General features: G+C 52.6%; 2 protein-coding genes across 7 annotated transcripts in view; one reads left to right on the plus strand and one right to left on the minus strand.

The window, feature by feature from the left end:
- Positions 1–23,307, minus strand: part of SCNN1A (sodium channel epithelial 1 subunit alpha) — a 38,255-nt gene extending 14,948 nt beyond the window's left edge. Inside the window, exons 1-2 of one of the 4 annotated variants that reach the window (XM_079775104.1) lie at positions 23,179–23,307; positions 6,643–7,003 (exon numbers count right to left, since the gene is read on the minus strand). In XM_079775104.1, the coding sequence (XP_079631230.1) occupies positions 6,643–6,998 (356 nt within the window). In that variant the 5' untranslated portion in view covers positions 6,999–7,003; positions 23,179–23,307. The other 3 variants (XM_079775105.1, XM_079775103.1, XM_079775102.1) reach the window with 3 other exon arrangements.
- Positions 15,339–22,057, plus strand: LTBR (lymphotoxin beta receptor). 3 transcript variants are annotated; one of them, XM_079774954.1, is made up of 10 exons: positions 15,339–15,642; positions 15,768–15,864; positions 16,123–16,248; positions 16,329–16,481; positions 16,828–16,924; positions 17,064–17,155; positions 19,431–19,538; positions 19,862–19,887; positions 20,444–20,697; positions 20,747–20,783. In XM_079774954.1, the coding sequence occupies exons 1-10, from the start codon at positions 15,550–15,552 to the stop codon at positions 20,766–20,768; spliced, it is 1,068 nt and encodes a 355-aa protein (XP_079631080.1). In that variant the 5' UTR covers positions 15,339–15,549; the 3' UTR covers positions 20,769–20,783. The 3 variants fall into 3 exon arrangements, with proteins under 3 accessions (XP_079631080.1, XP_079631079.1, XP_079631078.1); XM_079774953.1 differs by lacking the exon at positions 20,747–20,783 and adding an exon at positions 21,004–22,057 and having other exon boundaries at positions 15,342–15,662; positions 20,444–20,672; XM_079774952.1 differs by lacking the exon at positions 20,747–20,783 and adding an exon at positions 21,004–22,053 and having other exon boundaries at positions 15,342–15,642; positions 20,444–20,672.
- Positions 23,308–23,949: the final 642 nt, after the last annotated feature.

Consider the following 23,949-nt stretch of genomic DNA (forward strand, 5'->3'; position numbering starts at 1 on the left):
GGGAATAAATATCTAAGGAAGAACTCTTCCTGAAATATAAAGACCTCTGGCAGCTCCAGCTGCAGCCACATCCCCTAATAGGAGAAAATGAAGCTCAGGTTAAAGGTGTGTGTTTGATATTCTGAGAGATTTTTTGTTACTGGTAATTAAAAGAATAGCTGTAATAGCTAGTACTTATTGAGCTAGGCACTGTGGTATTCGAATGTACATCATTTAATGTAATCTTCAGAGTAATTCAGCATACTATTAACCACTGTTAGCTAATACTATTGCCATTCCCTTTTACAGATGAAAAACCTGAGGCAGGGGACTTGTTCAAGGTCACACAATGCGGAAGTGGGTCAGAAAGCTCTCTAACCATCACACTGCCCTTCACTGTGTCCCTACTAGCTCTGGCTATTTTAGGAAGGTGTAAAGGTGCCCCAGAAAGAAGACCAGAGTTAGTCAGCTGGATGTGGGTCCTGGTGTCCCAGTCGCACTTTCTAACTGTGTGATGTTGGTAAGGACACTTTGTGAATCCAACCTATTTCCTCATCTGTAAAATGGGCCTAACACTAAATCTGCCTACATATGAAGCTTTCAGAGGTTAAATGAGAAAATAGTGACACAAAGTGAAGAGGCCATCAAATATCAGCAAGACCCAGACCGGACCCAGAAGCCCAAATGTCTTCCTTGTAGTCACATTGCAAGAATCCAGGTGCCCCAACTTAGCTGGAGTTATTTCCACAACATGAGCCGTCACATCCCTGCCTGGGCCCCCATCCCAACTTGTCTCAAGTCCCTCTGTGCCCCTCTTCTGCTTCCTGCACCTCCCCATTCTCATCACCACCAAGCTGTCTATCACTTCTCCAGCCACATCTCTCTTCTCCATTGAGCCCATGCTCGGCCTATGCCAGGCTCACCCTTCAGTGGTCCTCCTCATATTCATCTCCCTCCTGCCTCTTCCAAAGAGGCCTTTGTTGACCAGCCCCTCGACTCCCACCTGTGACAAGGCCCCCAGTCTCAGTACAGAATGCCATCACTCCCCAACGTCTACTTCTCTCTCCTTATTTAGCTTGAGGCAGCAAGAAGTATTCAAATATCACCCTTCAATAAAGAAACGCTCCCTCCCTTTCAGTTAACACCTAGCACTAAAAATCTGCCCACTGAGCAAAAACCACTGATTACATCAGATCATGTCCTGCAAGAAGAAGGACCCAGGAGAGAAGTAACCAGGGCTGAGGGGGGTAGAATGCAGACAAGAGGGCTTCAGCAAGGCAGCCCAGCCCTTCTAACCTTGACCTCCTACCCAGGTCATGGTCACCACCCTCATTCTCATCTGCTCTAGCAGCCCTACACTGGGGAGGGGAGTGTAAACCATTGCACAATTCGATCAGGCAGGCATTACTATCTCCATTTTACACTTGAGGGGCCTGAGGCCCATCAACCAGGCAACTTCCCCCAAGGTCACTCAGCTAGGACGTACAGGGAGTAATATAAGAACCCAGCCTTTTTGGAATCCATGGCCCCAGCTGTTTTTACTACTCGGCCTTGGGGCTTGGAAGCACTTCAGACTGGGCAGCAAAATCTTTCCTGGCAGCTGGCCATCTCCCCTCCAGCCCTTCTTCTCCACCCAGGACAGACTGGCAGGGTCAGGGACACTGGGAGACTTGGAGTCGATACCCTGTTCTCTTCCTATCTGTGTCTCCTCTTCCCTCCCTTTTTCCCCTGGGTGATCTCCTCTCACATGATCCTCATGCTCAACAGACAACCTGGGGATTAGCCCAAACACTCATCCCACACACCCACCCACCAGGCAGCCCCTAGTTGAACACTCTCAGTCAGCATTCTGGAAGTACGAGACAGGACTGGGCACCGGAAACTCACCAGCTTCCTCCCCTGCCATGTGCATCTGGGGACCTAGCCCACTCCCTCCTTCCTCCAGGGATCACCTGGAAGTCTTCACTTCCCTTTCTTTGGCCCCTTCCCCAGCTCCATTCTCCTCCACATCTCAGCACCTCCAACCTGTCTCCCAGGTTGGGAGACACGCTCCCTCCACCATGGCCCCTACATGAACCTGGCCTGCACCACTACATTCACAGTATCTCCTCACCTGTGAGCCCCCTGGGGACAGTCCGCCCCTCCAGAGTTGGTTCTGAGCTCTCAGATCACATGTGGAAGCAGCCCTGGCTGTGACATTTTAAGAGTAATAGATGCTCACAAACCAATGATTATTCAGAGGATAGACGACTAGGGTAGTGAGAGCTCTAGAAACCATTCCATCCAGGAAAAAGACACAGGAACCACAGTGGCTGACCCTTTACGTTCTAACCAGGCTCATAGCCTTGCCATGTTAGACAGTTAGCCTTGGAGAAGTTACTTATCCTCTGTGCCTCTGTTTCACCATCTATACAATGGGAGTATTGATAGGACCTGCTGCATGGAGTTGCCATGAGGATGAAATGAGCTAACTCATGAAGAGTACAGCTCAAAACACCTGGCCGAGTAGGTACGGTACAACTACTGCTGTTGTTTTTATTATCATTACTGTTACTATTGCTGTGATTGAGAAGAAAACGCTAAGGAAGCACAGGAGCACTGCCTGCCAGTCATGTGACTCTGGTCTTAACAAAAGTGGAGCCTAAGACCAGATTCCAATTCTGACCCCTCCACTTAACAGTTAGGTGATCTCAGAGCCTCCATTTTCTCATCTGACTTGAGGGTGATATTTCCCTCCTCAACTAACAAGCTGGTTACGAGGATCAGAAAGCAATAGTGGACTTTGCAAGCTGCAACACAGTTTCTGCTCTCCTAGGGGCACTGGAGCTGATGACCGCTGGGAAAAGAAGGAGGCGATGTCTTTAGGGTTGCTTCAAAGAGACAGAACCGAGACCAGAGGGTAGATACTATCATGAGGTCAGCTGCAGCTTTAACTGAGGAAGAACTTTCTTACAGCAGCTTCCCAGAGGTAGTGAGGTTCCTGCGCCCATCACTGAGGGGACAGTGGGAGGAGTCGGCTTTAAGGGTCTGGGTTTCTGTCCCTGCTAGGCCTGCCACCCCAGACCCTGGTTTCTGGATCCTGCAGAAAGTGCAGGTCTCCCCACCAGGTAGGGACAGGAAGACCTAGCTCAGATCCCTGCCCGCCCTCCCTGCAGCTTCACCCTTTGGGGAACTGTCCCCCTCCTCACCCTATTCCTGCTGCCCTGCCTCCTGCTCTGCCATCTCCGGAGATTCCATGACCTCCTTCGTTGTTAAGAACCTCAAGTCCTTCCATAGCTCAAGCCTAAATCCTTCTAAGAATTGGATGAAAAATGATGTTCTCTGTTTTCCATTGATTGGAAGACTGGACCTCTCTCTTGGGTGAACAAAACCCTCTCCTGTGTTGGCCGGAAAGAACGGAACCACAGTGGCTGACCCTTTCCCTTGGACGCTTAGAACATCCTTGCTTAGAGTGGTAAGTCTTTAGCCTTTATCCCCTTTCCTGGAAGTTACGAAGCAGCACAGAATCCTGCACCTCCTCCTCCTTCCTCCCTCTCTGCTGGCCCTGCCCAGCTGCCAAGTGGGCATCCCTGGTCTGATTTTGCCTCATTCAGTTACCTTGTCTACTGATTTCCACCTCCTCCCTTCTTCCCCTGTAGGAGCCATTCATCTCACCTCTGCCTCCTGCACCTGCCACCAGCATGATTCACACTTGGGTCACTACCTACCAGGCTGCATTAACTTATCCACCCACCCCTGCCTCTCTCCTTGAACAGAAGCCAACAGCCCTAGACCCCTCCCTCCTGTACTCCTGACTTGTACCCCTCCTCTTACTGCTGCTGTTCCCCAGGGACCCTCACCAGCCGCCCATCCTCCTTCACACACACCCCTCCCCAACACTGGATGCCCCTACCTGGCCCCTCCTTAAAGTGCAATGGAAGAAAGAGCTTTGAAATCAAACTGGTTTGTTACTCAGCTGCTAACCTGGGAGGCACTCGCTTCTGGGGATGGGGCGGGGGGATTGTTTTTTAATCCCAGGTTTACTGCCTGCTTCCTGTGTTAACTTGGGCGAGTTAAATAACTTGGGCGAGTTAAATAACCTCAGTTTCCTCTTCTATAAAATGAGAGTAATACTAGTACCTACTTCAGAGGTCTGTGGTGAGGATTAAATAATGAATGTAGAATTTAATTTGTCTGGCACATATTAAGTCTATATAAGTTTTAGCTCTTGTTGTTGCTTTATTTGCTGTGTGACCTTGCTCAATTGTTTCGCCTCCGTTTCCTCATTTGCAAAGTGGAAATAATAATAATGCCTGCCTCCATGGGCTTGTCAGGATTAACTGAGACAGTGCTTGTAAAGCCTCCAGTATCAGGTCGAGCACATGGTAGGTATTCAATAACCTTCCCCTGCACTGAGGAGCTTCCCCTGACTCTCCTCCCTTCCTGGGTGCTCTCTCCACTAGGCCCTGCAGCAGCCCAGACCACCATGCACGAAGGATTCTTTCTTTTTTTATTTTCTTTCTTTTTTTAAAATTGATTTCAGAGAGGAAGGGTGAGGGAGAGAGAGATAGAAACATCAATGATGAAAGAGAATCACTGATGGGCTGCCTTTAGTATGACCCCTACTGGGGATCAAGCCTGCATCCTGGGCATGTGCCCTAACCGGGAATTGAACTGTGACCTCTTGGTTCATAGGTCAGTGCTCAACCACTGAGCCACACCGGCTGGGCACAAGGGATTCATTCTGTGTGGGTGCCTGTCTCCCAGCCTTCAGGCACATGGCGGCAGAGGATCTGGTTTTCATTCTCTGAGGCTTTTTCCTGGACTGTCCAGGGCCTGCACCCAACAGAACCTTAGAAAATATGCAGGCCTCAACAGATTCACCCCTGCCCTCTCCATTTCTCACCTACATCTTTCAACCACAATATCTGTTGAGCACCTACTACTCTGCCTGTTGTCCCTCCTGCTTGCTAGCCCTTTCCTCCCTGCTGGCTCAGAGCAGTCCAGTATCCCTCCTCTCCACCAAGGCCAGAGGCGATGAGGGGTGGGGAAAATGGGGGAAGGGTTAGGACAGGAGAGCGACAGAGGGCCAAGAAGAAGAGGAGCACAGCCAGTGGCTACCCAGGGACGAGAAACAAGGCTGGGGGAGGAATAATAAAGACCTGGGAAATGACATGTAAACATCTCAGGAAACTTCATTTATTCTACATCCCGAGTCTTGGGTCTTGAGAAGAGGTAGGGGTTTGTGATTAGGCAAACAGAGGGTCAGTCCCAGCTCAGTTACTATCTCTGTGGCCCTGTGAGTTGTCTCCTTTTGCCTCTGTTTCCTCAAGTGTACAGTGGGGTATTAATTGTACCTGTCTTGGAGGATTGTTGGGAGAATTAAAGGAAGGGCCTGCGGAGGACTCAGTAGTAAAAGCAGCTTCGTAGTAAATGGCCCCTTACCCTGGACACTCTACAAAACAGCCCAGCAGTTTTTTCCCTGCAGGACAGAACGTCCCAACCTTTATTAGCCCAAGACACACCTTTGGATACAACAGAATATATGGGGACCTTCACCGCCAACATGTGACCAAACCCAATCCTCCATTGCACGCATACCCAACGTGTTTGCTCACCCACATACACACACTCACACAATTGCAAACACACGCACCCATAAATCTTCCACTCCTTGAAGGTAGAGACTAGACTTCACACAATTTTTACTATAATTAGCACAGTGCGCTGCCGGCATTTGTCTATATGCCTAGCGCTGCCATTTTCTCTTTCCCAGTACCCAGCAAATTACCTGGCCTTCCATGGAAATTGTACGAGTTATTGAGAAGCCCGTTTGCCAGGTGCCTAGCACTGTGTCTGGCTGGCTGCAGGAGTTCCCACCGTGCTGCATGACTGAGTGACCACAAACACAAGGTGTAGACAAACACCCAGCCTCACCCTCCTTTCTTCTCCACACTTTACCACCCCCTCTGGCTTCCAGACCAAACGTTGGCAAAAAGCACTGGTGAAACCCAAAACTTGAGGACACACCCAGGTTCCTGGGCAGGGGTCACCTCCCCGTTTTCGCCTGGGTCTTTGGGCGACCAGCTGGACAAGGGAACAGGGGAACAGCTATCCTATCCCATTCTCCTACTGGCTCCCTAACTCCCCACCCCCAATCTCAAGGCTCACCGTTGCTTTGCCGCCATCCCTCACTTTGCTTTCTCCAACACCAACTCCCCGTCTGACCCAAGACAGATGTAGCAGGGTCTAGCCCCTGCCCGCTCCCACCACCCACGCCATAGCACCTGAGACAGGTTCTTCTCTGGAGGAGGAGGCCCTGGTCTTTGCTCTCCTCTCCCTCCCAGGAAAGAATGGGGATGACCTTCACCCTGCCCTTTGGGAAGTTACCAGCATCTTGACCTCACCCGCACCCCGTACTGCTTGCGGGAGGAAGGGAGAAGGAAGGCACTGGTGGTCCAACAACCACACTTTGAATACGCCGTGGGCACTAGGAAAGCTCCACCGGAATGAACCGCCAGCCCAGCAAGTGGGGAGCTCCCAATCTTGCCCCAAGGGAGGCCTGCCTGGGGACAGTTTTGGCTTCTACCCCTGGGCCTGAGGGTCTGCCTGCCCAGTGGGCACCTCGGTACCCTCTGCACTACCCTGGCAGGCACCAGGAAGTGCTGGGGGGGACCAACTGACCTGTAGGGATTGAGGGTGCAGACGGTAACAGCCGGGAAGACAAGCTTGTCGGAGTTGAGGTTGATGTTGAGGCTGACAGGGTAGCTAAAGTACTCTTCGAACAGCAGGGCGAACTGCCAGTACATCATGCCAAAGGTGCAGAGCCAGAGCACGGCCCAGAAGGCCGTCTTCATGCGGTTGTGCTGGGAGCACACCAGGCGGATGGCGCCGTGGATGGTGGTGTTGTTGCAGAAGAACTGGAACAGGTCTCGGTAGGAGCGGTGGAACTCGATCAGGGCCTCCTCCTCCTCCGTGGGCTGCAGGGGGGCCGCGGACTTGGGGTCCGGCCCCGGCTCCTCACACTTGTCTCCCTTCATGAGCCCTTGGGTGAGTTGTGGAGGGTCAGGGTCAGGGTCAGGGTCAGGGCAGAGTTCTGGGCTCCAAGTGCCCTTCCCATCATCAGCCTGACCCCAGAGAGAGGCTGCTCCAGGCCATGCCCGCATCCCACTCCTCCCTCCCCCCACCTGCCCAGGAGCCAGCTGACCTGCTGGAGCCAGGGTCAGAGCTGGATCTGGGCTTCGCTGGAGTGGCCTCTCCTCTGCTTCCCTGATAAGGTCGCCTTTTGGTTTCAGTCCCAGAACCTCCCTTTTCGTCTCCTCAGCCATCAGCCTCTGCTTAGTAGTCAGTCCCGTTCTTGGTCTCTCTCTCTCTCTCCCCCCCCCCCCCCCCCTTCTCTTGGGTTTCTTTTCCTACTCTCTCCTTCCTCGCCCGGCTCCTCTGTGTGCCAGGCTCTCTGATCCTGCCTCTCTTCCTCTTCCTCCCCCTCTCCCCTCTCAGTCCAGTCTCTCTCCTCCAGTCTCCCGTCCTGCTCCTGGGCTGTGTCCTGACTCGCTGTGTCCTGACTCCCTCTGTCCCAGGTCCCAAGGATGGCAGGACTCCAGGAGTCCTGGCTGCCACCTGCTCCCCACTCCCAAGTGTGACTGGACTGGGACTGGTTCCTTTCTAGCTGAATCTGGCAGCCGAGAGCCTCTCCTCCCCCTCACCTGACAGGTGCAGAGACCGGCCTGGGAGCCCGCCTGCCGGCCGGGGTGGAAGCAACAGAAGCCTCATTAGCATCTCAATTAAAGGTGAGCAGGGCAGGGTGGTGGGGGGGGGGGCGGTCAGAGGAGGAGTCTGACCTGCGAGAACCAGAAGGAGGAGGACTCCCGAGGGCTGACCTGGGAGTAGGGACAGAGAAGCAGAGTCAGCCTGGGGAGTGATAGGAAGCTGACAGGCAAGAAACAGAACGGCAAGGGAGAGTCAGAAATCTTGACCGGGGAGAAGGATCCAGAACACAAAGCTAGGAGGGCAGAAAAGAGGAAAAAGGACAAGCCAGGACAGTGAGACTAAGGGAGAGAGACCAGGAGAGCAGGGAAGGCAGAAAAAGGGAGACAGACGCAGGACAGAATGAAGGAATGGGAGGGGGCATGGAGGAGAGGAAGGTGAAGAGGAGGGAGCCAGCCCCAAAGGGACTTTCCCCTCCCCTGCAGGAGAGCAATGGAGGGAGCCCCAAGTGGGCTTTCAGGAGCTAGTCCCCTCCCTGGGGAGTCCCTCCCAGGGCACCCACAGGTTAGCCTCACCCCCCAGGGGGTGGAGAGGGTTCTAGTGGGAGTACCTCCTGGCACTCAGCACGAAGCTCCCCTCTGCCTCTCCCTCCTGGTTTATCCTCTTCCCTCCTGACTCCCCACCATCACCCCCTACCTTGTCCAGGCCAGGGAGGGGCCCAGGTGAAGCTGGGGGCTAGGCGGGGCCCTGGGACATTCTGTTCTTTTTTACACCATTGGCTGCCAGACCAGGAATGTGTAATGTCCCCTGTCGTGGTCACGGGGTTGCAGGAATGTGGGCACTGAGAGGCAGGTAGGGGACAGGCAGGGGCACTTAGGCACAGACCCGGAGCCCAGGGACAGCAGGCACTGAGGGGGCAGGGAGGGATGTGGGGAGCATTGGGCGTCTGGGAGGAAGAGGGCAGGCATGGCCAAGTCTACAGCAGCCCTGGAAGGAAGGAAGTGCTCATTGTAGGGGCTTTTCCTCCCAAGTCTCTTCCCAAACTTAATCCAGCAAGAGCATAAACAGTAAAATACCAAGCAGAGAGGGAAGGGTCAGAGAATCAGGCCCAATAAGAGGGTCCAGACAGGCACAGGACGCCCATCCGCACAGCCCAGGCCCCTTGTGACAGCGAGAGGTTGACCCCTTGTGGACCCTCAGCAGGCAGCCCCGAGTGGGCTCCCTGGCTTCTCCTTCCTCCTTGCTTCCTCAGAGGAGCAGGCATGGGCATCCCTCCGATGTGCCCAGCACAGGCACTGATACAGGTGGGAGAAGACAGGCCTGCAATATAGTAAGACGAGGATTCTAGTGGCAGAGATAAAAGCCCTGGGCTTAGTGAGCCTGGGGAGGGAGGGAGAGACTCTAGCCTGGAGAGAGTCAGGAAGACTTCCTGGAGAAGGTGGCATCTCAGCTGGATGTCGTAAGGAACAACAGGGAGCAGGCAAAGAAGAGGGAAGCAGGGAACTCTAGGCTCAGGGTACAACCGGGGTGCTTTCGGTCTGGGCAGTCTCTGTGGCCTCTTAAAGCGAGAGCTACTGTCAACCAGGATTCCAAACCCAGTCCCATTTTTCCCTTTGATGCCTGCTCGGGACACCCAGCTGAGAAGGGAAAGGCTGGCTTTTTCTTCATTTTCCAGATGAATAAACTGACACTTCACAGAGATAAGCCAGTTGTGTGAGGACACAAAACAATATAGCAACTGGGGGAAAACAGAATCAGAATTCTCCTCCTCCGGGGTTGTCTACTTAGGGCTTTTGCCATTTACTTCCCGAAACGGACCAGCCACAGACTCCGGGGGAATGGGGCTACCCTGGCCCTGGTTTTGAAAGCCAGGAAGGTTCCCACACTCACACAGAGTCCATGGATTCATCAGCAGTCTGGTCCTAGATCACCTGCCTGGCCCTGTATAAAGCTCTCTAGCTTGTCCCCACCTTCCCATGACACCCCTAGAACCTCCATTGTCCCTTGATCCAGGTCCTTAACTTAGGGACAATCCCGTCTACCAATGGGATGGCTGTGCCCTGCCTGTTTGATCTCAAAGGTTCTGAGAGACACCCCCTGCCTTTTCCATTTGCTGCCTGAAACCCCGCCGCTGGCTTACAAAGCACAAGCAAATAGTTTTCATCTCAAGGGCTCTGGGAGGAGAACTGCAAGGGCCGGGTCTGGGCTGAGCGGGAGTGCGGTGTCCCTGCAGCTGCCTGCCAGGGACAGGGTGGCAGCTCAGAGACCGCAGCAGCCTGGATCTGGAACTGGCCAGAGCAAGCTTGTTGTTAGGAGGAAAACAGAAATCTGAAACCTGAACTTTTGTCATAGCTCCACTTTAATTATTATCTTTCAAAGTGCAGAAATACCCAGATACATTTTTTGTGGCAATACAATTTTCCAATAATACATAAGTGGACAGAACAATGAAAGCTTTTCTTTGGCCCATTCCTTTCCCACCCCTCAGCCAAGAGGAGCCAATGTAATTGATGTATCCATCTCTATCTTTTTGTGCCTGTATAGACTTACATGTATTTTTTAAAACTTATCTTTATTGTTGAAAGTATTACAGATGCCCCACTTTTCCCCCCATTGGCCCCCTCTACCATGCACTCATATATTCTGAGTTCCATTTTTTGCCTTTAAACTCTGTGTGTGGTCCCAGCTGGTTTGGCTCAGCAGATAGAGTGTTGGCCATGTGGACTGAAGGGTCCCGGGTTCGATTCCCAGTCAGGGCACATGCCTGGGTTGTGGGCTCAATCCCCAGTAGAGGCTGTGCAGGAGGCAGCTGATCCATGATTCTCTCATCATTGATGTTTCTCTCTTTCTCCCTCTGCCTTCCTCTCTGAAATCAATATTGTGTGTGTGTGTGTGTTTGTGTGTGCACGTGTACTTTGTATGTGACTTTGAAAATGACACTTGACCTCTCTGAAAAATAAAATGGCAGGAGCGGATGGATAAGGCAGCCCAGACGGTTGCAAAGGCCCTTCCCAGCTGACTCTGCAACTAGCTGCTTGCTTCACACATGAGGGAACTGAAAAGCCCAGAGAAGCAAAGCAACTTGCCCACAGTCACCCAGGGGTTTCAGTGGGGCCAGATTGAGAGCTGAGCCTCCCCTCTCCAAGCTCAGTGCCGCTCCCCTAACTTCCAGAGAAGCCGAGTCCTGTTCTGTGGGGACCTGGGGCCTTGCAGACTTTGTCTTGGAAGCTACCCCAGCCTCTCTCGAGCTCCAGCCCTTCCCTTCCTGCAGGGCTGCCTCCCCCCACCCAACACCAGCCATACTCTAACCCTGTGGTGTGGCCATAAAATGTGCACAGGCTACAGGGAGAGAAGTGAAACAAGAGGGTCTATAGTGGGATGAGGGTTATGAGTTCAAAGGGTCTTCCTGCCTCTTGCTCTCTGGGGAACAGGAGACTATAGAGGTAACCACTTTCTCCACCACACTTCCAGACAGAGCCTTCTTTAAAACACGATCACAGCACTTACATCCGCATACTGTTATCATCCTGGTGTGTGCGTTTGTGCATCTACATTTGCGTGGGTCCTATGATGAGTTCTCTGGAGTCAGGCACCAGGCGTATTCATCTTGGTGGCCCTACTTGCTGACCCATTGTGCAAAAGACACCAGAATTAGCATCTGGGGTAAGGCCCCAGGTTCATTTTTAACCGAGAGTGACATATATGACAAAGCATCCCCACGACATCTTAATTTCCTTTGGTAACCCATTCATTTGTGGTCTATTAATTTATCTACACTTTATTCACTTTTTCCATTTCAGCCTGTATCCTTTCTAGGGTAAAAGTGTGTCATTCGTTGAAATGCAACTCTTTAGTTTTAAAACTTAGAGGTAATTAGCCTCTACAACAGTGGCCACCCCAGTGTGGGGAAAAGTGGTCCTTTTATCTGCACTTATATAGCGTGAATTTCTCTTTAATCTAAAATGATGCCCCAGAAGATCCCTTCCAGCCACTCCTAGTCCAGTTGCCTGGAAGGATGCGTAGAAGTTCACCATTACAAGTTTATTCCTTTGGGTGAAGGCAGGAATTTTCAACCTTGGCTCTATTGACATTTAGACAATTCATTATCGTGGGAAGTACTGTCCTGTGCACTATAGGATGCTTAGCAGCATCCCTGGCCTCTACCTACTAGATGCCATAGTACCCCCTGGATTGTGACAATCAACCCCTCCAGATGTTGCCAGATGTCTTCTGGGGGGCAAAGTCACCCTAGTTGAGTCGACTGGGCTAAGGGATTGTCCCCAGTGTAAATGGAAATGCTCTAGAGAAGGACAACGCTCATCAATTACACATTTCTCAGTGTTTATCAGACCCTTTCCAGGGGTCTGAATTAATTCTCGCCAGCCCCATTTTGGATTCTTCATGGGCCTGTGGGAAGAAGATTCACTCAGCAATCTCCTCCAAAGAAGGCTTGGGAGAAGTGCCCCACCCACCCACCCACATTCTGAGGGTCTATGGGGCACTTAGTCTGAGGCTGGTGTTGCCCAGTGGAAACCAGTCACACTTCAAGGAAACTGGTGAAGAGCATGAAAGAGAAGAAGCAGAGACAATGCCCTGGTCACAACGAATCCATGGATTCCTCGCTCCTGTGAGTCTCCCTTCATCCTCTTGAAGAAGGTTCGGTAGGCATAAAAACCATGTATTGATAAGATTTGTCAATCATGGTCTAGCCGGGGAAACAGGAAACATTCTAATCTTTCAAACAAAGGAAATTTAACACAGGGAACTGGTACATGGCTGATGGAGGAGCCAACAGGAGACAGTGAGGCAACCTAGAAAACAGCAAAGCAGGAAGCAGCTATCATCTCTAGGGCTGGAAAGACAACAGGGTAATGTCACATTATAGACCCAGAAGACTCCAGAGCTATTTGCCAGGAACTAAATAGTAGGGGCTGCCTGGTAGGACATGGGATTATGGAAGAAGAGAAGGAAGAAACACAGCCAACTGCAGGCGATGTTAGAAAGCATATGTGGGGTGAGGTGGTGGAGAAACAGCCTGGCTTCTTCTCTCTTCCCACCCACCTGTCCTCCACCTACCTGTTTTCCTATTGGCTGACCCTATCCCCAGCCAGGGGGAAAAGGAGTCTGGGAAATGTAGTTCCAAGTAGTGATACAGCTCAGAACAGGGCAAGGGTGGAGAACAGATTTGCAAGGAAACCAGCCATTGACTAGCACAAATAAAAGAGCCTCAGAGAGGTGAAGTGAAGAGGCCAGGATTAAAGCTCATCTCTTAGGGCTCTTTCTTTAGGATGCAGAGAGTTATTGCAGGCTGAAGTGAGAGCATGAGATTGGCAGCAGAAAGAAGGATGAAGTTCAGCCAGCTGGGCTTGAAAAGCATCTAAGATAGTGCCTCCTGTGAAGCAGGGAGCTTTGACTAGAAAGGGCATGCAGGAAACATTCTGGGGAGATATGTTAGCGCGGCCGGCTAAGGGGATATAGAAAAGTGTAGGTCTTTGATCTGCATACATAAGAAAAAGAATTGCTGTCTTTTAGAGTAAAATCCTGAAGTAATTTCAAACAAAATGACACCTATGTCTGGGATTTGCATCAAAATAATTAAGGGGAGATTAGATGAGTGGGGGAGAATTATATGGAAGAATAAGACTGGCCCTGAGTTGAAGCTGGGAGTTCACAATGCTATTTTTCTCTCCTTTTGTATATGTATATTTATGTGTGAATTCCCACAATAAAAAGTAAAATGAAAAAAAGAATCTAAGGCCACTACACACATACACTTTTGCACACTTAAGAGCACAGTGATAAGCCTGGTCCAGGCCCTCAATTCCCTTGACCTGGAAATAACTGCACCCTAAGCAGTGCATGCTGTTCTGGCATTTCTTCCCTCTCCAGGAGGCCTTGCACTATTGTACAAATGCAGCAGAGTGCGGGCCCTAGGCCTGCGCCAGGAGAGGAGAGTGAAGTGTCTAAGTTCAGGCAAACCCTTCATCCTGTGAGTCCTCCTCCCCCGGCCCCCTCACCCTGTGTGAACCCTCCTCCCCAGGCGCACTCCTGCACCAGGACTTCTCAGGTCCATCCCCTAGAGCAGTGGTTCTCAACCTTTCTAATGCCGCGACCCTTTAATACCGTTCCTCGTGTTGTGGTGACTCCCAACCATAAAATTATTTTCGTTGCTACTTCATAACTGTAATTTTGCTACTGTTATGAATCGTAATGTAAATATCTGTGTTTTCCGATGGTCTTAGGCGACCCTGCTAGCGGTTCTCAACCTGTGGGTCACGACGAAAATAATTTTATGGTTGGGGGTCACCACAACATGAGGAACTGTATTAAAGGGTCGCGGCATTAGAAAGGTTGAGAACCACTGCCCTAGAGCCTATCCAGCCAGTCAGACCAACCAGGGTAAGGATGAGCCCTGAACTGGGCTCTCCAGGGTGGAGGGCGGGGACAGTGCCCAGGTGACCTATCTCAAGAAGGAAGTCAGCCCCTCACAGGAAGGGCGGCAGTCTGCGTCACAAGGAGGCGGTGTGGTTGCTAGAATGAGCTGGGACCCAGAAATCGGTAGTCCTGGACTCTAGGACTGGCTATGTGACATGGGCAAGGCATCATTCCCTTACCGTAAATATGTACTGGACCCGTGGGATGTCAGACTAAACACTGGGAACCCAGATGTAAAGATCCCGTCCAGGCCATTGCAGGGCTCGCAGTAAGCCCGTAAGCGGTAAGCCAGGTCACAGCGAGCAGCCTGCGTGGAGCTGTGCAGCTTGGAGTGGGCATGCTGCCCAGAGCCCGGGGAACCTCAAGGATAGGTGGGACTTAGCCAGGAGCACAGAAGCTCGGAGACCAGAAAGCCTGACATAGGGGGAGGGGGACAGGCTACTGCAAGTCACTCCAGGGGCACTGTTCATGGTGAGAAAGAAAAGGGACAGCACCGGACTAAGCCCTGCCGGAGTCCTGGTCTCTTCCACATGAGCCTCAGTCTCTTCATCCTTTAGGTGAGGGGGCTGGGCTGGGGGCGCCCTCAGCTCCTTCCCGTTCAAAGGGATTCAGAGGCTCCTGCGCTGCCCTGCTCCTGAGGATCTGTCTCCTGTCCTCTCCCTCCTCTGAGGACAGGGGAGATGGGGCTGCACCCCCTGCAGTGTCTTGTAGGTGACCTGTGCCCATCAATGTGGGGACTGGCTGGATCAGGGGAGGGGAGGACTGGCTAGTTTGTTATTCCTTTGTCATTTATCTTAAAAAGCCACACAACAGGGCAGGAACCCAGGAGTCCAGACAGTCTGCATCCAGGACTTCTGGTTCCCAGATGCTGCGTGTCTGGCTGGCTGTGCAGCGGGCGGTCCCGGGGGCCCTGCACCCTCCGTGTCTGCCAGTCCCAGGCACTCCATTTTTCAGATCTGGCACCCGGAACTCCATCTCTTCTGGTCAGCTCTGCCCCAGCCAGCCTCTTGAGGCCCATCTGAGGACTGTCCGCTGGCTCTGCTGCCCCGCTCCCTCCAGCTGGGCCTGCCCCTGCAGCCAGTCTCCCAGCCGGGCTTCCGAAGAAGGGAGGAGGTCGGTTCCGGCCCCGGCTGCCCTCACGTGCTTTCCCGGCTGCCCCCTCCCGCCCTGCAGCAGGGCAGCCAAGCCTGTTCCTCTTCCCGATTGCGACAGAGGCCTCAGCTCCCAGCGCTCCCTGTCCCCGCCCCGTGGCCGGCTAGCTCCACTCCCACTTCCTGAGCCTGGCGCTGGAGCCCTGGAGGCCAGGCCAGCCCGGCCGCTCTGGCCCCCCGGGGCAGTTCGGCCTGAGTCCTGTCCCAGCCCCGGGCTCCGGAGGCTGCTGTCACCACTGCCCCGAGGGCCAGGCCTCTCACCTTACCCCCAGGCCTCCACCCGGCTGGACTGGCGGCCATGCGCCCGCTCTGGGCCTCCCCCTGCGGCCTGGCCTGGGGGCCACTCGTACTAGGCCTCTGCGGTCTCCTGACAGCATCCCAGCCCCGACTGGTGAGGGAGGGGCCATGCAGGTGGGTGGGTGCTGGCGTGGATACCGGCAGCTCCTTCTCTGGTCTCTCTGCCCTCCCCAGCTGACCCCTGAGTAATTCTTCCCCCATATCCATCTCCCCTTGAAGTTGTCCCCATACCACACGGAGAACCAAACCTGCCGGGACCAGGAAAAGGAATACTACGAACCCAAGCATCAGGCCTGCTGCTCCCGCTGCCCCCCAGGTGAGAGGCACCGGCCAGAGGAAGCCTGGGACAGGGAGGCGGGTTCCAGGGGACTCCTGTCCACCTCGCTGCCTCCGAAGGCAGGGAGACACCATCTCCCAGGAAAACGAGCTGGAGCTGGCAGAGACAGTGAGAGACACTGGCCATCCCTCACAGGCGGGCACCGAGAGGGACAGGCCCAGGGTCACACAGCGGGCGGCAGAAGTAAGGGTGGAACCCTGGTCCCCTGACACTCCTACTGCCCCACTCACATTCCAGGCACTCACGTCTCCGCTGAATGTAGCCGGGACCAGGACACAGTTTGTGCCACGTGCCCTGAAAACTCCTACAACGAGCACTGGAACCATCTGTCCATCTGCCAGCTGTGCCGCCCCTGTGACCAGAGTGAGTGAGGTGTGCCTGGGGGAGGGCCGGGGTCCCCTGGAGAGCAGCCCCTCCACCGAGCTGTCTTGTCTCCCCACAAGTCCTGGGCTTCCAGGAGACTGCACCTTGCACTAGCAAACAGAAAACCCAGTGCCACTGCCAGCCAGGAATGTTCTGCGTCCGTTGGGACCATGAGTGTATACACTGCGAGCCACTCTCCGACTGCCCACCGGGCACTGAAGCTGAGCGCAAAGGTCAGAGGTCACTAAGGGCAGAAGGCAGGGAGGAGGCTGGGTGCTGGTGATCTTGAATGGGGGCAGGAAGCACGGTACCGTGTGCATGGTGAGCCTCCAGGTAGTTCTCTTTGGCATAAAAAGCCTCTGCCTGCAGAGAAATGGAACTGGGACAGGCGCAGGGATCGGGGGCGGGGGTGGGGGGGGGCGTCCCCTCAGCACTGGGGAAACTCGGCAAGGGTGAGATCAGGAAAGGTACCAGCTACAGAATGGGGTGGGTGGGCAGGGAGGGGCCATCCAGTGGGCGTGAAGGAAGTTTGCAGCTCTTGCCCACTCATCCTAGCTGGCCTTGCCTCTCTCTTGCCAGGTGAGGCTGGGGAGGCTAATCACCACTGTGTGCCCTGTAAGGCAGGGCACTTCCAGAACACCTCCTCCCCGGATGCCCGCTGCCTGCCCCACACCAGGTGAGTGTGCCCCTGTTCCTCCCACCCTCCCAGAAGCCCCAGCTGCTGACAACCCCACCGCCGTGCTCAACTCTGTAGGACCCTCCTTGCCACTTGCAGCCGCGTGCCCTCTTGAATCGGGCCTTTCTTTCCTCCACAGGTGTGAGGACCAGGGCCTGGTAGAAGCAGCGCCAGGCACTGCCCAGTCTGACACCAGCTGCAGAAATCCACCAGAAACCCCCGAGATGCCAGGTGAGGGGCCAGGGGTGGGGATATCTGGGAAAATACCTTAATTCCTCCCATCTGAAAAAAAAACAGGGAAAAGGTGAACCCTTCTCTCTCTGGATGGGGTCAAGACAAAAAGCTCCTTAAAGAGAAATTGGAGTGTCCCCAAGCCAGCTTACTTACACACACGCTCATACACACGCACGCGCACGCACACACACTTTTTAAGTTACATATTATACATATAATATTAGGCTAAGGCGATGTCACTGTAACTGACATCGCTGTCACCATTTTGTACTTGCCACCATCATATAATCCATTTACGAGATGGAGTGCCTCTTTATTAGATTGCACACTTTCACTGTTAGAGAGGTAATTCCACATTTGACTCTTTTGGGGTTTTTTTTGGTGGAGTTATTGGTGTCCTAGCCTCATAGACAATTACAGGATGTTTCTAATGGCTGGAATCATTATTCATTGGGAAAGAGTTTATTTTATTAGCTTTTTAAAATTAGCAAATATTTATAATCTTAGCTTCCGTTTGCTCAGAGCAAGGGTGTCAGGCACTCTTCAAAGACTTAACATTCACTAATCATTTTAATCCTCTCATTGATCCTATCAAGTAGTTCTATTATCCTCCTCTCTGACAGGAGGCTCAGATGTTGTGTGACTTGCCCAAGATCACCCATGTGGTAACTGGTGTTATGAAGATCTGTACTCGGGTCATTACTTTTTGATGCATGCACACTATAAAAAATTATAAAATTCAGACACATAGAAATTAATCATCACCTACAGAACCATCACCTAGAATATCCACTGTTTAACATTTTTTATATGTCTTCCCAAACAATTTTCTATGTATGTCTACACTTACAATTTTTTTCCTAAAAGTGGAGTCACTTGAATATTTTGTAACCTGGCTTTTCATTCAACTATATCATAAATATTTTCCATGTCCTCTTATTAACTTTTAACTGTGTCTCAAATATGATTGGCATTTTAGAGAGTCTAATCCCCTTATTTTATACTAGAGGCCTGGTGCATGAAAATTCATGCACTGGAGCGGGGGTCCCTCATCCCGGCCTGCCCCCTCTCACAGTCCAGGAGCCCTCAGGGGCGGGAGGTGACCCAACGATCAGGGGAAGGCAACACCCCATCACACCTCTGCTGCTGCCACTGCTGGCAGCACAGGCCTCTGCCGGCCCTGGTTACCTGAGCCTCAGGTGGCCCTGGGTGGCTGGGGGGCTGAGGAGACTGGGGGACTCCAGAGGCAGGCGCATGGCAGGGCTGAGGGGACTGGGCGACCACCATCTTGTGGCTGTGTGCACCACCATCTTTGAGGGCATGACAGTCAGTTAGCATATTCCCTCCTTATTGGCTGTGAGTGCCGTCATCTTTTGTGATGGCATGAGGGTCAATTAGCATATTCCCTCTTTATTAGATAGGATGTGAAAAAAATTGATGCTCAGAGAGGTGAACTGACTTAAAAAGTCACACAGCTGGGAAGCCCAATATTCAAGACTCCAGGTCCCGTTTCTTCCCATGCCTCCCTCCTGTACTCCCTTCAGCCACAGATCCAGGTGGACTGGAGAGAGCCACCGCCCAGGTGCAAATGTCCAAGTCTTCCTGACCCTCCCCAGGTGTAGTTGATGGGCACCACAGACTCCAGGCTGTGGATGGCAGCACTGAGGCCCATAGAAAGACAGAAGCTATCCACTGCCCACATCGGGTCCTGGGGAACTGAACACCCAGCCTCCTGTTCCCATTCCCTCCTGGAACCTGCAAGCGGGTGGAGACCTTGCAACCCCTAGGCTCCCAGGCAACCACAGGCAGAATTCAGAAGTGAGGCTCCCTGACTCTCCCACCTCTGTGAACACCCCACAGGTACAGAGGGGACTCTCAGTTCCTGCGGTGGCCTCTCTGTAAGACGGTCAAGTCCACAGAAACGTGTCTCAGCCCTGTGGCCTGAGTCTGCTTATAGCCCTAAGCCCTGCCCTCCCTGTACTGCCTCTCACCACCACTTCCAGCCCTTGAAAATCAACTGCCTCAGGCCGCTGGGACTGCACCACCCCAAACATCTCCATCTCCGACACTTTCTCCTGGCTATCAGGAGGTCCTCCCAAGTCCAACTGAGTTCCCTTTCTCTGCCGCCCAGGGAAGTGTCTGACTCTAATTCGGCCTTTAGGAACTTATTTTTGGTCTGGGTTGCCCAGAGAATTGAAAAGCTATTCATGAACTTCCTTCCCCTCTGCCCTTCTCCCCGCATCACGCTGCCTGCTGTCTGCTGTCCTGGCAGGAACTGTGCTGATGCTGGCCATCCTGCTGCCCCTGGTCTCCCTGCTGTTCCTCTCCACCATCCTCGCCTGCACCTGGAAGAGCCACCCGTCTCTCTGCAGAAAGCTGGGTAGGAAGGGCTGGGTGCAGGCTGCGATGTGGTTGTCAGTCCCCACCTGGATGCAGGAGGGGGTGGGAGGGGATTTCCATCTTCCCCAGTACAACCCTTCCACAGGCTCAAGACTCCCCATGCCTGCTCCCAACATAAGTAGACATCATCTCCCTCTAGCCCCTCCCCCGCCCCATTCTGGGCCGAGAGAGAAGGGTCATGATAGCCTGCTCCTTCAGGGACCCCAGGGTGGGCAGTAACCCATCGTGGTGGGGTGTGGAGGGTGAAAGCCTGGGAGTCTGAGGTCTGCCAGAGGCCCTACATCCATTTCATTTTCATTGCAGGATCCCTGCTCAAGAGCCGTCCAGAGGTAATGAGGGAAGCTGAGAAGGCAGCAAGGAGGGGCAGGAAGTGAGAGGGAACAATGTGGGGGTAGGCAGGAAAAGAGTGTGCAGGCCTCAACATTCATTCATTCAACGAATAACTTTTGAGCATGCCATGTGCCCAGCACTGTTCTAGGCACGTGGATATCGCAGTGAGTGAACAAAGTAACTCTCCTCCTGGAGTAACATACCAGTGGAGCAAGAATCAATAAGTATCAGGTCCTGATAACTAACAAATGAAGCAGGATAGGGGAACAGTGAATGACAGTGGTAGAGGATGGGGGTGTATTACCTTAGACAGTAGACAGAGAGCCTCGCTGATGAGCCAATCTTTGAGCAGCGATCTGAAGAAATGAAGGCATCAGGATGCCTGGGGAAATGCTCCAGAAGCAAGAATGTCAAGTGCAAAGGCCTGTGGCAGGGAGCTTGAGGAGGAGCAGAGAAGGGCCCTGGGCTGCCTAAGCTGGGGTGGGATGTGGGAATTAAAGAAAGATGGGGTCTGAAGCCCACATCATTGGTTGATTCTCTGCTTCTCTCCTGCAGGGAGAAGAATCCAATATTGCTGATGGAAACTGGCAGCCTCCAAGCATCAACCCACATATCCCTGACCTGGTAAAGCCACTTCTGCCCATCCCTGGAGACTTGCCCCTGGCCTCAGCCTGGCCCCCACCACCCCCAGTTGTGGAGCAAGAGGTGCTACAACAGCAGAGTCCTCTGAGCCAGGCCCGGGAGCTGGAAGCTGAGCTCCCAGAGCAAGGCCAGGTGGCCCACGGTGAGCAGGCTGCAGGGAGGGGAGTGTGGGAGTGGGGAAGTGCGGTGGGAAGAATGGTGGGCAGGGAGAGAAAGTGCGAGGCAAGACCGAGACTGAGAGCCAGCCAGAATGTCCCAACTAGAGAGAAAGGAAGAGACTGAAAAACCCAGAAACAGAAATGAATGCAGAGCTCAAGAAACCAATGGCAAATGGGAGTGGGACCAGAGAGGAAATGGAGAAGGCAGAAGAGTGAGGGCATTCAGGATGTAGGGGCACCAATGCAGGGGGTACACAGGCCTTCCTTCCCCCACAGTGCCCCTCAGCCCCTCTCACTCTGCTTCCCTTCCCACAGGTACCAATGGCTTTCATGTCACCGGCGGGTCTGTGACTGTCACTGGCAATATCTACATCTACAATGGACCAGTACTGGGGGGAGCACGAGGCCCTGGAGACCCCCCTGCGCCCCCGGAGCCTCCATACCCCATTCCTGAAGAGGGTGCCCCTGGTCCTCCCGGGCTCTCTACACCCTACCAGGAAGATGGCAAAGCTTGGCACCTGGCCGAGACAGAGACACTGGGATGCCAAGACCTCTGACAGGACCAAGGACCCAATCTGTCACCCATGCCTCATGGTGTCTGGAAGAAGCCAGGAGAAGGGAGGCACAAGAGCACCTTCTCCCCGAGGCTGCCCTGCCCACACAGGATTGACAGGGGGCCTGGGTAGGGCCCCTGAGAGGCGAGCCCGAAGGGGCCAGGCCTCAGACACCTCCGAGAGCAGGGCCGGACACTGGCTGGGTACGGTGCCCGCCACAGGACTCTCACTACTGCCTGAACAGGCCTGAGACTTCATTGCAGATCCCCTGGCCACTGGAGCTGCACCAGCTCAGCTTCAGGCAGACAGAGCACATGATGCCTGCTGCTGCCCACCATGGCACTCTGCACCCAAAGCATGGCACAGAAGGAAGCCAGCTCCTGTCACTTGCAAGGACATCACTGGGACCTCTGACAGATCCGTGGCACTCATCCCAAGCTCCAGAGGCCCCTTGAGGACCTGCACTTCACATGGACTGAGGTAGACCCTATATGAAGATGGGGTTACATGGAGCACCACCCCTCTCCTCTGGAGAAGAAAGGGAGTCATTAAAAACTGGGGGGTTGGGTAGGGTTGCTAGGTAAAAGGAGAGTTTCGGAGGGGAAGTAAAATGGCAAGTGTATTTATAAATTGTAACCACATGCAAATAAAGTGGAGATTGAGACCTAGATCATTTATTTTCTGGGGAGTCATATAGAAACACTATTCCCCTGGGCAATGTCAAAGGCAAAGGTCATTAAGACATAATTAAAATATAATCCCACAGAGGTATGTCTATAAGGGACTGGTATATGTAATTCTGTTAATAACAGTATTAGCCAGTGACCACTGACAATGTGCCAGGCAGTGTGGAAATGCTTTGCAGTAATAATTTATGTAATCCTCACAACATCCCCATGAGTTGGATACTACTACTATTCCCACTTACTGCCTGAGGACACCGAGGCACAGAGGGGTTAAGTCACTTGCCCAATTCAACTGCAAATGGCAAAGCTGGGATTTGCACCCAGTTAGCCTGGTTCTAGGGGCCTGGAGTAAAAACTCCACGTACCACACCCTTCCAGAATTGCTTTGCAGGGGTAAAATGGGCTGGTTTTCTCAGGGAACCAGACCTCCTGCATGTTCCACGGGCATGAAGCCTCACCGCCACAATGCAGAGTGAAAACATGGTCTGCAGGGTTGACTGAAGGGGGAAATAGGACTTGAGACATAAAATGTGAGAGGCCAGGTTCACATTCTGTTGGTGTCGAGATCTAGGCTGACCTCCTGTCAGTCAGAAGGAGCACTCGTGATTTTTATTTTGTTTGTTTCTTTTCGTCTTATTTTATTTTTTTTGCCCGAAAGAAGTCGAAATCTTCTCAAGCCCTCTTAGTAAATGTTTGGGCCCCCAGAATTTATTTACCGTGCTGCCCGGTAGAGACATCTTAGCTTGAAGGATTGTAAAGGGAACGGTTGCCAGCTGACTGCTCCTTCCATAAAAGGCCACCATCTGGGTCTCATGTTAAGAACTCTGTGGCTGGGGTTCATCAAGATTGGGTGGCTCTAAAACACATACTCCAGGAGCCGTCTGATCCAAGTGAGGGGATGGGTTATTTAAGGTTGACCTCATGAAAGTATTCCATCCATCTTCCTTGGTTGAGAAGTCAACAACGGTGAGCTGTATGGTTAGATAGTTAAATCCTCCTGCTTTACAGTACGCTATAGCCAGACAACATGAATCCTTAATCATTGTTCCCATGTGTTCAGATAAAAAACAAATCTTATACATTGTCAACAATATAAAAGGAAAAACATTTTTAGAAAGTGGTGCGAAGACAGAGTCCTATGTGACACCATTCAAATTTAAGATTATGCCTTCCTATCTTGATCTGCTAGGATTGCTATGACAAAGTGCCACAGATTGGGAGGCTTAAACAACAGAAAATGATTTTCTCACAGTTCTGGAGGCCAGAAGTCCAAGATCAAGGTGTCGGCAGAGTTGGTTTCTTCTGAGGCTTCTCTGCTTGGCTGGCTGATGGCCGTCTTCTCCGTGTGTCTTCACAAGGTCTTCCCTCTGTGTGTGCCTGTGTCCTAATCTCCTCCTCTTATAAGGAAACCAGTCATACTGGATTAGGGCCCACACTAATGACCTCACTTAAATTTAATTCTCTCTTTAAAAACCCTATCTCCAAATACAGTCACAGTCTGAGGCCCTGAAGGTTAGGCCTTTCACGTGCGAATTGTGGGAGACACGACTCAGCCCATCACGCTGCCCATGCTTGCCTTGCCAGTGTCGAGTCCACACAGACCCCAGGAGCACGCTTTAGACTGAGGAGCTCCTGTCTAGAATGAAAGCTGAAGACCGCCTCTTGACAGATGCCTTAGAAAGATGGGACCCGATACAACAGTAGTTAATAATGGGATAATTAAGCCTGAATCTAGGTAGCCTCTCATATATTAATTTTGAGAACCCCACTCCGATATCACAGGGAGGAAAAGGCCAATACTGAATCCAAGCAATGTGAACATGGGTACGGGGAGACCAGTGAGGAGGCCAAGCCAGCAGTCCAGGAGAGAGATGGATGTAATTGTGTCAAGTGGCAGCAGTGGGGCAGACAGGCCTGGGGTAACTAAGAATTTCTTCTTCAGAAGATGGAGTGGTTCACATTGGCAGCTGTAATGGACATTGGCAGCTGTAATGGAGTCTTTCTGCAACCTACCCAGCAGA

The sequence above is a fragment of the Cnephaeus nilssonii genome (genome assembly GCF_951640355.1).
Source record: "Cnephaeus nilssonii genome assembly, chromosome: 6".
Lineage (NCBI taxonomy): Eukaryota > Metazoa > Chordata > Mammalia > Chiroptera > Vespertilionidae > Cnephaeus > Cnephaeus nilssonii.

Bases quoted from the DNA above. Each gene is read 5' to 3' on its own strand.
- LTBR (XM_079774952.1), top strand. From the start codon at position 15,550: ATGCGCCCGCTCTGGGCCTCCCCCTGCGGCCTGGCCTGGGGGCCACTC. The intron at 16,482-16,827 runs GTCAGAGGTCAC...CTCTCTTGCCAG, and splicing joins CACTGAAGCTGAGCGCAAAG to GTGAGGCTGGGGAGGCTAAT. The intron at 16,925-17,063 runs GTGAGTGTGCCC...TTTCCTCCACAG, and splicing joins CGCTGCCTGCCCCACACCAG to GTGTGAGGACCAGGGCCTGG.